General features: G+C 39.5%; 1 protein-coding gene across 3 annotated transcripts in view; it reads right to left on the bottom strand.

Moving 5' to 3' along the window:
* MAP4K3 (mitogen-activated protein kinase kinase kinase kinase 3) overlaps nucleotides 1–13,611 on the bottom strand; it is a 222,876-nt gene that overhangs the window by 91,585 nt on the left and 117,680 nt on the right. For all 3 annotated transcript variants that reach the window (XM_051842965.2, XM_051842963.2, XM_051842964.2), the window contains 4 exons: nucleotides 9,189–9,244; nucleotides 7,488–7,535; nucleotides 4,353–4,395; nucleotides 1,201–1,273 (listed from right to left, as the gene is read on the bottom strand). In XM_051842965.2, the coding sequence (XP_051698925.1) occupies nucleotides 1,201–1,273; nucleotides 4,353–4,395; nucleotides 7,488–7,535; nucleotides 9,189–9,244 (220 nt within the window). The remainder of the gene's footprint in view (nucleotides 1–1,200; nucleotides 1,274–4,352; nucleotides 4,396–7,487; nucleotides 7,536–9,188; nucleotides 9,245–13,611) is intronic.

The following is a 13,611-nucleotide window of genomic DNA, read 5'->3' as shown; positions in this document are numbered from 1 at the left end:
ATGCCAAGGATAATGAATAAAAGTAAAAATAAAATAATAATAAACAAAAACATGCTCAGGTGCACCATCAAGGAATCAAAACCCAGGAAGGACGCTAGGGCTAAAGGTTACATTCAAAGGATCATGTATCACAACGGCCTCATCAGTATCACAGAAAAGATGACACTAACATATCTAAAAATTCCAACTAAGAATTCTATACTCACCAAAACTATCAAACAAGGGCAATGCTAGACATGCAAAGTCTCATGAATTTTATTCTCCATCCATCTTAGAAAGATATTAACATGCATTTCACAAAAAAAAGAGGGAGTAAATCACTAAAGAGGAAGACTCAGAATCCAAGAAAATGATTTCCAAATTGAAGATAAAAAGACTTCCAGAGCAGAGCTATGCAAACAACTAGAAAATAAATAGTTCAGACTGAAATAGGATAGAAGAGAACTAAAGGAAGGATTGCCCTAGGAAAAAGACAATTAAAACAAACTAGAATTCTACAGAGACATATAGCAAAACTCGAACAAGTGGCATGGTCTTATTAAGGGATTAAAATAATAAGCAAACTTAAAATGAAATTATTAGGGGCTGGTGCTGTGGAGAAGCTAATAGAGCTGCTGCTTGCAGTGCTGGCTTCCCCAATGGGGGCCAGTTCAAGTCCTGGCTGCTTCATTTCAGATCCAGCTCTCTGCTCGGACTGGGAAAGCAGTGGAAGATGGTCTGACTCTTTGGGTCCCTGCACCCACTTGGGAGACCTGGAAGAAGCTCCTGGCTCCTGGCTTTGGATTGGCTCAGCTCAGGCCATTGCAGCCATTTGGATAGTGAACCAGCAGATGGAAGACCTTTCTTTCTATCTCTTCATTTCTCTCTCTCTAACTCTCTCAAGTAAATAAATAAAATCTTAAATAAACATCTGTAAAATACGTGTTCTATGTGTTAGGAAAAGGTTTTTACAGCAAATCTAGAACTATATCAAGGTTCCTAAAGGTCGTATCAATTGTGAAGATCTTTTCTGTTCACTGAGAAATAACAAGGTAGAATATTTGGCCATGTAAGCCACCCACAAGTGTATATATTTGTTATTTTACCTGGTGATTATCTTGTTAATCTTAAAAATTTTGACCCATAATTCTTTTTTAGAAATTTTGATCCATCAACAACAGAACAGCAACAAAAACTAAGTATCAATTAAAATACAATTACCAATATGGAGTACCAATGAAAGACTTCCGTTTAGCAATTGTAGCTGTTATCTGCGCAGATACTCCAAAATCAGCTACAAGAAAAAAAAAAAACATTTAGAAAACTGAGGGAAAATCAAATTGTTTAAGGCAAGATGAGAATAAATTTTTGATTATTATTTTCATTAAGTTAATTTCACAGAAATATGAAATATTATCAAACATCACATTAAAATTTTTAACTTTAACAGACTAGTATCAAAATATCATAAAGTAGCCATTTTGTATCAGAGCCAGATACTTCATCCTTCATCCTTCATCCTGACATGAATCAAATGACAACAAATATCAAGGCTAAATAATTTTGAAGAAGTTATAGCAAGAGAAATTAAACTGCCAGAATTAAAGGACTATCACTGGAAGGGATCTTCAAGTAGTAGTATATCCCATTTACTGTCTATCATACCCATGATGACCAACACTAGACAAACTGTTAAGTCCACGGTGAATGCATCTAAATGGAAAAGTTATCCAAATAGAATATTCCTCATATTGCTTTTCAGCCTTTTGGCTGAGATCAAGTGCAGAACATTCCTCAAAGCTTACTTTAGCAATACATTCTAATGTTATCAATCACTACTAGGAAATTTTTTTAATGTGCAATTTGTTACTATTCTACTTGCTGTTCAACTTAATGTTGAAGCATGGTAGTCAAGACCAGACCACATAATATTTTCTAGCTTATTAATGATTTCTAAACCCTTCTCAACTAAGATGGATTATACACAGAATATCTTTAGATGAGGTACATTAGCATAGCTCTGCTGGCAGAAAGCATTCATTAAGCCATCAATCACTAGATGCCTGAAAGAATAGGATCTTTCCTGCTTTTCTCATATTTAGAGATCATTTAGGAAAACTTTATTATATGATAATTCCTAGATAATATTTTAAAATCTGACTAGCTTAATAGGTTATAGTTTGAATAGTTTCATTCATATTTTTATAAAATAAACACATACTTTGAATTTTGATTAGTCCTACAGATAGTTCACAGTAACTGTTTAGGGATGGACATTTGGTCTAGATGTTAAGCTGCTGACTGTGATGCCTTCATTCCACACTGAAGTGCCTGGGTTTAGGTCCTGGCTGTACTCTAGATTGCAACCTCCTGATAATGTGCAACCTGGTAGCAGCAATGATGGCTCAAGTAATTAGGCCTCTGCCATTCACATGGAAAACTGGGATTGCGTTCCTGGCTCCCAGCTTTGGTCTGGCCCAGCTGGCTGCTACGTTGTGGGCATTTGGGGATGGAACCAATAGAGGAGAACTCTGTCTCTTTGTGTCTCTCTGCATCTCAAATAAATGAATGGATAAATTTAAAAAGATAACTTCAATATTTCCTGTTTAAATATTTCCATTTAATACCCAATAGATATGACTTTGTTCATAAAAAAGTCCATTATGAGCCGGCGCCGCAGCTCACTAGGCTAATCCTCTGCCTTGCGGCGCCAACACACCGGGTTCTAGTCCTGGTCGGGGCGCCGGATTCTGTCCCGGTTGCCCCTCTTCCAGGCCAGCTCTCTGCTGTGGCCAGGGAGTGCAGTGAAGGATGGCCCAAGTGCTTGGGCCCTGCACCCCATGGGAGACCAGGAGAAGCACCTGGCTCCTGCCTTCGGATCAGTGCGGTGCGCCGGCCGCAGCGCGCTGGCCGCGACAGCCATTGGAGGGTGAACCAACGGCAAAAGGAAGACCTTTCTGTCTCTCTCTGCCTGCCCCCCCCCCAAAAAAAAGTTTAAGATAGGAAAAATGTTCATGATGGATTTTTTTTTTTTTTTTTTTGACAGGCAGAGTGGACAGTGAGAGAGAGAGAGACAGAGAGAAAGGTCTTCCTTTGCCGTTGGTTCACCCTCCAATGGCTGCCGCGGCCGGCGCGCTGCGGCCGGCGCACCGCGCTGATCCGATGGCAGGAGCCAGGAGCCAGGTGCTTTTCCCTGGGGTGCAGGGCCCAAGCACCTGGGCCATCCTCCACTGCACTCCCTGGCCACAGCAGAGGGCTGGCCTGGAAGAGGGGCAACCGGGACAGAATCCGGCGCCCCGACCGGGACTAGAACCCGGTGTGCCGGCGCCGCTAGGCGGAGGATTAGCCTAGTGAGCCGCGGCACCGGCCTGGATTTTTTTTTTTTTTTGACAGGCAGAGTGGACAGGCAGAAAGAGAGTGTGCTGGCGCCGCAAGGCAGAGGATTAGCCTAGTGAGCCGCGGCGCCGGCTCTAAACTTTCAAATAAAATGCCTAGTCAGTTTTTTTTTTTTTTTTTAATATTTATTTATTTATTCAAAAGGCAGAGAGTTACAGAGAGTCAGAGAGAGAGAGAGAACGAGAGAGAGACAGATCTTCCATCCATTGCTTCACTCCTCAAATGGCCTCAATGGCTGGAGCCAGGATGATCCGAAGCCAGGATCCAGGAGCTTCCTCTGGGTCCCCTACGTGGATGCAGAGGTCCAAGGACTTGGGCCATCTTCCACTTCTTTCCCAGGCCATAGCAGAGAGCTGGATTGGAAGTGAAGCAGCTAGGACCTGAACTGGCCCCCATAAGGGATGCCAGCACTGAAGGCAATAGGTTTACCCACTACACCACAGTAGTGGCCCACTACCTAAGTTTTGAAATCTATTTTAATCATAACTTAAATGAAGAGTGACATAACGAAATGTAAGTTATTGCTTTAAATAAGGTGATATTCAGCACCTAAATTACATTCTTATATAATTCTATATTTTAAAAGTTAATTTAAAGAATGTATGTATTTAAAACTACTATTTTTTTTACTTTTGTCTTATTTATTGTCTTATTTATTGGTTTCAATAAATTCAAAAAATGATAATTTTGTACAGATTTCTTACTGCAAGTCATATTCTTAAGTTTGGAGTTGAAAGAATTTGCAAAGGACATTATTCCACACTACTTTTCCAACAAATCTGTCTTAGATGAAGGACATACGTTATTTTTGTTTAAGAAGAGGAAACAGAGTTGACGTGTGCCCTACAATAAGATTTCCATCTAAAAGTACAAAGATGCTATCCAATGGGAGAGGAAGCTAAGTCCTACAATTAAAAATACAACTTACTATGTCTTAGAACAGATTTTTGAATATCACAAAATTCCAATCTACTTACCCAATTTCACGTGACCATTGTCCGTTAATAGAATGTTAGCTCCCTTCAAAGTGAGAACAATTTAGTTAAAGTAGGAAACAGACACTTAAACAAACAACACATATTTAAAAATTATCACAGCCTTACATCTAGAAATACTTAAAATATAAAACGTGCACAATTACAATGCTACATCATTATATTCACAGGAAAGTGTACTGTCTACTTTCTAGGCAATCTGGCTGTCCTCATAAAATATTCTGCTTTACAAGAAAAGCTATTCATATAGGATGAATGTTAATAGAAAAGTAATATATTAGTTTTCATCTAAATGTTATTTCCTCACTGGTCAGACATCATCACTACACTGTTACTTTACTTTACACTGGCGTTTTCAATTGCTTGCATAATACTTCAAATTTGATTATTAAATACTGTTAAAAAAACCCAAAATAAAAATAACTTTCCAGCAATTTTCCATCAGTTGAATCAGAGACAGTATGTGAGACTGCATCCGGCTGTTTGGTATGTATGCCTTTCTATTCTAAGGCATCTTCCTGAGTTTAGGACCATCTAGCATATAAACTGAATTACAATGTCACCTGTGTACATGATCTGTATACTTGTTCTACTTGTATTTAAGCCACTTTTGCTTTTTGTTTTTGAAGATTTTTTTAATTTATTTGAGAGGTAGAGTTATAGAGAGAGGGAGAGACAGAGACAAAGGTCTTCCATGCACTGGTTCACTCCCCAAATGGCTTCAAAGGCTGGACCTGAGCAGATCCGAAGCCAGGAGCCAGGAGCTTCTTCCAGGTCTCCCATGCAGGTGAAGGGACCCAAGTGCTTGGGCCATCTTGCACTGCTTTCCCAGGCCACGAGCAGAAAGTTGCATCGGAAGAGGAGCAGCCAGGACATGATCTAGTGCCCACGTGGGATGGTGGCACAGCACGCAGAGGCTTTGCTTACTATGCCACAGTGCCAGCCCCCACTTTTGCTTCTTCCTAAATTATACCTTACTTAAATCATGTCATGTAAACATCATTACCTTTGATCTTTCCTTCCCTCCCTGAAAAGCCACTAGGAGGCAGGTGATACTTTTAAAACAAATTTACTTATTTGAGCGGTGGTGGTCGTGGGGAGAGTGCTTCAACTACTGGTTCATTCCCCAAATGCTTGCAATGCCTGGGACTGGGCCAGGTCAAAGGCAGGAGCTGGGAATGCAATCCAGGTAATCCCATGTGGGTGGCAGGAACCCAATTATTTGGGCCATCACTGTTGCCTCCCAGGGTCTGCCTCAGCAGGAAGCTAGAGTTAGCAGCCAGAGTCAGGTATGGAACTCATGGGATGCATCTTAACAGCTAGGGGTCACCCTGGGTATAATTCCAGTGATAAGTTAGTTCTAGCTCTGAATGGAGTTTAAATACAAGTAGGAGAAAAAGAAAATCTAAAAAATGAATATATCATTGATCAAACTATGAACAAACCAACAAATGATTCATTCAGGCAGAGATAAGCTGAAGACAAATAAAGCAGAGAACAGAAAGGCTTTTTAAGGTAGCAATATTTCTGAGATTGGGCACGTTCAGGGTGCTACGGCCCTAGACCAGGTAGCAATATCTGAGGGGAGTTCTGGATGAAGGGTACAGAACCATGCACACTCTAAGAGAACATCCAAGAAGAGGGAAGAGCGAATACAAAGACTTAAGGCCACAATGAACTCCCTCTGTTCCCAGAACAGCAAGCTTAGTGTGGCCAGAACAGAAGGCGTAACACAGGTAAGAGTGTAGTGGGCAGGGGAAATGCAAGGTTGAGATCAAGCACAATCTTGCAGGCCCTGAGGACCTTACACTGAACAGGACAGTGTAATGGTGGCTTAATATGCAGGATCTGATTTTAAAAGATCATGTTGGCCACCAGGTGGAAAAGTGACTACAGAATCACTCAACAATGGAAGCAGTGAAGTACAGGGGAGATAATCAGATGAGGGTATAAGAAGTGGTGATGGTCACAATCTACCCAGTTAGGACCAAACTCTGAAGAATAACACAGAAAAAATGTATAACAAACCACTAAATTACTTAGCCAACCCCAGCTCCTAACATAGTCATACATTTTCTTCTCTTCAATGTTACAGATCCACTTTCATGTTCTCTAAAATAGTCTGATATTGTCTAACCTCTGTATCTTTGTTTACATTGTTCTCTCTGCTTGGGGTACACTCCAGTCTCCATTTTCTGGCAAAAATCTACCAACCTTTTCAGATTATCTAAGAGTCAAATACATAGAACCTTTCTTAATTTACTCATCTTCTTTTGGTCTCTTTATATTTCAAGTTCAAAATTTTTTCTTGGTGTATTTGAAGTAGCTTATGAAAAATACATACAGCAGGGAAATCTCAGCAGGTGCTCTAAAAGCCCACTGAAATTTCAAGGAAAATTTGAGAGAATGTGCACACAGGCATTTTGTGAGGGAGTCCATGTCATTTGTCAGAGACTCATCCACTCTAGTTTCCAGCCTCCAGAAAGGGTATGATACTTTATGCTAACTTCAGAAAATAGAAGGGGAAAATGAAGTAAGCACGATGTTGAACAAAGAAGAAAGGATAGGAAAAATAAATAAAAGAAGAAAGCATCCACATTGGGGAGATGGTAATGTCTTTAGAAATACCCTCAGGAGTGCTGTTAAAGCGCCATGATCACTAAGCCAATCCTGGCAAGTCCAGTGCAGCTGCTCTCATCTGCCACCCAAATGAAAGACGACCAAGAATGTGAGGGACAATATATCCATCTTGATACACTATTAATGATGTTTCCTTAACATCATCAGAGCATGAAGCTCAACTAAAAATTGGAACTTCATAGTTGCTATATACAATTAAATAACTACAAATAAAATGAGTTACTAAAGCATTAATCCACTATATTAGACATTTATAAAGGGTAAATTTTATGGTATATGAATTGTCTAAACAAAGCTGCTATAAAAAACTTACCAACTCTTCTAATTTTTATTATAAAAACATATTTCAGATAAAAAATTTACTAAATTAAATAATCAAAACAAACTGCTTAACGATTTGATCAAAGTGTTTAAAAATGAAGAGATTACCAGGTTAAAATATACTTTAAAAAAAGAAGCAAAAAATATAATGTATACCTTTATATCTCTATGCATTTTTCCTTTACTGTGAAGGTAATATAATCCCTAGAGTTAAAAAAAAATTAACAAGATTTTATCAGCAGCACACATCGGGATTTTTATGCAATCAACTGATAACATTCTCTTTTTTCCTTATCGAAGCTCTATTTATTTATAATTATTAACTTATTGTAATCAAATACTCTTAAAGACAACAGAATCAAGAAAATGAGGAAGGCCAATAAAGCTCAGTTGGAGGAACAGATTTTTCTGAGACAAGTAATTCTCAATAAACTCTGCAAAAAGTTCAAAACAACTTTAAAAAGCATATATCCAATTAGTATTAGAGTGAGTTTCAATTCTCACAATAATGCTTAACTTTCCAGCCTTTCTTTGACATAAGGAGAAAAATGAAAATATACAATAACAAACCAACAGTGCTTGAAATTCAGCTGTTATTATCATATTTAGACTTTAAAAATCTCTGTAATCTGAACTTATTACAAATTTTAAAACATATTAAAAATCTCCAATAGTCTATCAATATAGATTATTTAATCTGTGCTTTACTTAACAGGTAATATACAATAATTAAACATTTAGCTCAATAGAGAATGTTACTTTTATTTTTTTTTAACTTTTATTTAATGAATATAAATTTCCAAAGTACGGCTTATGGATTACAATGGCTTCCCCCCCCCATAACGTCCCTCCAACCCACAACCCTCCCCTTATCCACTCCCTCTCCCCTTCCATTCACATCAAGATTCATTTTCGATTCTCTTTATATACAGAAGATCAGTTTAGCATACATTAAGTAAAGATTTCAACAGTTTGCTCCCACACAGAAACATAAAGTGAAAAATACTGTTTGAGTACTAGTTATAGCATTAAATCTCAATGTACAGCACACTAAGGACAAAGATCCTACATGGGGAGTAAGTGTACAGTGACTCCTGTTGTTGACTTAACAAATTGACACTCTTGTTTATGGCCTCAGTAATCACCCAAGGCTCTTGTCATGAGCTGCCAAGGCTATGGAAGCCCCCTGAGTTCACTGACTCTGATCATTTTTAGACAAGGCCATGGTCAAAGTGGAAGTTCTCTCCTCCCTTCAGAGAAAGGTACCTCCTTCTTTGATGACCCATTCTTTCCACTGGGATCTCACTCGCAGAGAGCTTTCATTTAGGTTCCCCCCCCCCGCCCCGAGTGTCTTGGCTTTCCATGCCTGAAATACTCTCATGGGCATTTCAGCCGGATCTGCATGCCTTAAGGGCTGATTCTGAGGCCAGAGTGCTGTTAGGACATTTGCCATTCTATGGGTCTGCTGTGTATCTCACTTCCCATGTTGGATCATTCTCTCCCTTTTTTATTCTATCAGCTAGTATTTGCAGACACTATTCTTGTTTATGTGATCCCTTTGGTTCTTAGTCCTATCATTATGATCAATTGTGAACAGAAATTGATCACTGGGACTAGTGAGATGGCATTGGTACATGCCACCTTGATGGGATTGAATTGGAATCCCCTGGTATGTTTCTAACTCTACCATTTGAGGTAAGTCAGCTTGAGCATGTCCCGAATTGCACATCTCTTCCCTCTCTTATTCCCACTCTTATATTTAACAGCGATCACTTTTCAGTTAAGTTTCAGCACTTAAGAAGAATTGTGTATTGATTACAGTAGAGAATGTTACTTTTAAATATGTATTTGATTTACCTGTAGTGTTTCTCTGCTAACATACGCAATCTGTAGTTCTGAGAGAGGTCCAGTTACTATAAGAGAAGAAGGTTCATATCAATAAAATTAATCAATGATTACTTTTTAAGTGACAAAGTTTTACCAGTCTCATGAATCAACAAACTTAATATTCCTAGACAATTCTACTAAAACAAAAGCTTCATGAGGGCACAGTTTTTATTTCTTTTCTTTTTTTAAAATTTATTTGACAGGTAGAGTTATAAACAGTGAGAGAGAGAGACAGAGAAAGGTCCTCCTACCGTTGGTTCACTCCCCAAATGGCCGCTACGGCAGGAGCTACGCCGATCGGAAGCCAGGAGCCAGGAGCTTCTTCCCAGTCTCCCACGCGGGTGCAGGGGCCCAAGCACTTACGCCATCCCCCACTGCCATCTCAGACCACAGCAGAGAGCTGGACTGGAAGAGGAGCAACTGGGACTAGAACCCGGCGCCCATATGGGATGCTGGCACCGCAGGCGGAGGATTAACCAAGTGAGCCACGGCACCGGTCCTATTTCTTTTCATCTAACATGCTCATGGTTGTATCTACAGTGTTTACAACAGTGGCTAGGACAGGCATTTGGTGCAGCAGTTTAAGATGCCAGCATGCTATATCAGAGTGCCTGGTTTAAGTCTGGCCACTGTGCTTCTCATCCAGCTTCCTGCTAATGTGCACCCAAGGAGGGAGATGATGGCTTAACTAGTTGGGTCCCTGCCACCCATATGCGACACCCAGATGGAGTTGCAGGCTCCCGGCTTCAGCCTGGCCCCTTTGGCTGTTGCATGTATATGGGGAATAAACTAGCAGGTGCGAGATCTCTTTCCATTTGTCTGTCTCTCAGCCTTTCTAATAACATGAAAATAAATAAATAAAAGAGAACATAACCTACTGCTCATGAGCAAGCTAAGCATTCAAAGATGAAAAAAAAAGTACAGTGCCTGCCAAAGAAAAGCTGCTCAACACACCTAAAAGAAAACCTGTAGAAGTGCAATGGACACTATGAGAAACAATGACTTGATCAGCCCTTGTCCTGACTGCCGAGGAACAACTTACTATTTTATTCCCTTGAGTATTTTTTTGTTCTACTTAATACCATTGGTTAAACTCTTTAATTAACACACAGTTATTCTTAGTCATTGAAATTTAACTGAAAAGTGATCCCTGTTAAATATAAGAGTGGGAATAAGAGAGGGAGGAGATGTACAGTTCAGCACATGCTCACTCGGACTTACCCCAATGGTAGAGCTAGAAACGTGTCAGGGGATTCCAATTCAGTCCCATCAAGGTGGCATGAACCAATGCCATCTTACTAGTCAAAATGATCAGTTTAAGTTCATAATTGATCATAATGATAGGTCTAAGAGTCAAAGGGATCACATAAACAAGACTAGTATCTGCTAATAATAACAGGTCATCAAAGAAGGAGGTACCTTTCTCTGAAGGGAGGAGAGAACTTCCACTTTGACCATGGCCTTGTCTAAAAATGATCAGAGTCAGTGAACTCAGGGGGCTTCCATAGCCTTGGCAGCTCATGACAAGAGCCTTGGGTGATTACTGACGTCATAAATAAGAGTGTCAATTGTTAAATCAACAACGGGAGTCCCTCTGCACCTGCTCCCCATGTAGGATCTCTGTCCTTAATGTGTTGCACTATGCAAATTAATGGTGAAACTACTACTCAAACAGTACTTTATACTTTGTGTATCTGTGTGGGTGCAAACTTGAAATCTTTACTTAGTATATATTAAGTTATCTTCTGTATATAAAGGTAATTGAAAATGAATCTTGATGAAGAATGGGATGGGAGAGGGAATGGGAGATGGGATGGCTCTGGGTGGGAGGGAGGTTATGGGGGGAAAAGCCGCTATAATCCAAAAGTTGTACTTTGGAAATATATATTTATTAAAGAAAAGTTTAAAAAAAAAAAGAAAAGCTGCTCAACAAATGATTACAAAATGAATGACTGAAATATTTACTGAAATTAATTATATTTTTATTCTTCTACCTTACTAATCCAACATCAATTCCTAAATGCTAGAAGAAAGAATCCAAGGGGCTTAGCTAATTTCTATTAAAAATTTTAAAGACATATAACATATAGTAAGGCCAATTTTAATTAAGTATTTTTCCCTAGAAATATTAGCTCTGTAGTTTTAAAATTAATGTTTGAGGGTATTTCAAAGAGTTTGTAGAAAAATGGAATTAAATAGCAAGTTTATATTGGTGTGAAAGATTTTTAAATCTATGCATAGTTTTTTCATAACTTGCGTTTCCCATGAACTTTTTGAAGACCCAGGTAAGTTCATTATAAAAAAGAAATCCCAATCAAAAGTACAATTTGGAAAGTATTTTCCTTATCCAGAATGCTTATTATCTTCAATAATAAGCAATATCAATAATTTGGTCTGTAATCTATCCAATGATATCATGCAGATGTTTGATGAAACACACTCGACTTACAATGGGGTCTGTCTTCATAAACCCACTGTTAAGCTGAAAATACACTAAGTCAAAAATGCATTGCATACATCTAACCTACTGAACACGACAGCAGAGCAGCACAGTGCACTGTAGATACTCAGCTGTTTAACCTTGTGACTGCAGGACTGGGAGCTGAAGCTCATTACCACTGCCCACTGTGCTGCATTATCTGTACCCTAGGAAAAGGCCAAAAATTCAAAATTCAATGCAAGGTTCCCACCGAATGTGTATTGTTTTCATACCATCACCAAATCAAAAAACTCTAAGTCTGGTAGTAAGTGTATGTATTGTACACACACACAGATATTAATATCTGTGTACCTCTGAAGTCATGTTGAAATTTAATCTCCAGTGCAATAGCAGTAAGAGATAGGGACTTGGGGAAATTAAGTCACAAGGGTTTCTCCTTTATGAATGACACTAAAATCAATGCTCAACTCTTTTTTCCCTTCTAACTCTTCTGACACATGAGGATACATACATGGTGCCATCTATGAGAAATAGGTCTTGGCTAGACACTGAGTCTGCTGGCACCTTGATCTTGGACTTCCTAACATTCAGAGATGTGAGAAATAAATTACCCAGTCTAGGGGACCAGCATTATGGTGTGAGGGGTTAAGCTGCTACCCGTGACACCACATCTTTTTTGAGCGCCAGTTCCACTCCTGGCTGAGCCACTTCTGATCCAGCTCCCTGCTAATGTACCTGAGAAAGCAGCAGAAGACAGCCCAAGTACTTGGACCCCTGCCACCCATGTGGGAGACTCATATGGAGTTTCAGGCTCTTGGCTTCCGCCTGGCCCAGCGCTGGCCATTGCAGCCGTTTGGAGGAGTGAACCAGTGGATGGAAGATCTCGATCTCTCCCTCTCTGTATCTCTACCTTTCAAATAAGTAAGCAAATCTTTGAAAAAATAAATTGGCCAATATTAGGCATTCTTTTTTTTTTAGAAACTAATATTTATTTATTTATTTAAACTTTTATTTAATGAATATAAATTTCCAAAGTACGGCTTATGGATTACAATGGCTTCCCCCCCCCATAACGTCCCTCCAACCCACAACCCTCCCCTTATCCACTCCCTCTCCCCTTCCATTCACATCAAGATTCATTTTCGATTCTCTTTATATACAGAAGATCAGTTTAGCATACATTAAGTAAAGATTTCAACAGTTTGCTCCCACACAGAAACATAAAGTGAAAAATACTGTTTGAGTACTAGTTATAGCATTAAATCTCAATGTACAGCACACTAAGGACAAAGATCCTACATGGGGAGTAAGTGTACAGTGACTCCTGTTGTTGACTTAACAAATTGACACTCTTGTTTATGGCCTCAGTAATCACCCAAGGCTCTTGTCATGAGCTGCCAAGGCTATGGAAGCCCCCTGAGTTCACTGACTCTGATCATTTTTAGACAAGGCCATGGTCAAAGTGGAAGTTCTCTCCTCCCTTCAGAGAAAGGTACCTCCTTCTTTGATGACCCATTCTTTCCACTGGGATCTCACTCGCAGAGAGCTTTCATTTAGGTCCCCCCCCCCCCCCCCCGCCCCGAGTGTCTTGGCTTTCCATGCCTGAAATACTCTCATGGGCATTTCCGCCAGATCCGAATGCCTTTAGGGCTGATTCTGAGGCCAGAGTGCTGTTTAGGACATCTGCCATTCTATGGGTCTGTTGTGTATCTCACTTCCCATGTTGGATCATTCTCTCCCTTTTTTATTCTATCAGCTAGTATTTGCAGACACTATTCTTGTTTATGTGATCCCTTTGGTTCTTAGTCCTATCATTATGATCAATTGTGAACAGAAATTGATCACTGGGACTAGTGAGATGGCATTGGTACATGCCACTTCAATGGGATTGAATTCGAATCCCCCTGGTATGTTTCTAACTCTACCATTTGAGGTAAGTCAGCTTGAGCATGT

Source organism: Oryctolagus cuniculus, chromosome 2 (assembly GCF_964237555.1).
Source record: "Oryctolagus cuniculus chromosome 2, mOryCun1.1, whole genome shotgun sequence".
Taxonomy (NCBI): Eukaryota; Metazoa; Chordata; class Mammalia; order Lagomorpha; family Leporidae; genus Oryctolagus; species Oryctolagus cuniculus.
This window is presented reverse-complemented; position numbering and strand designations above follow the sequence as displayed.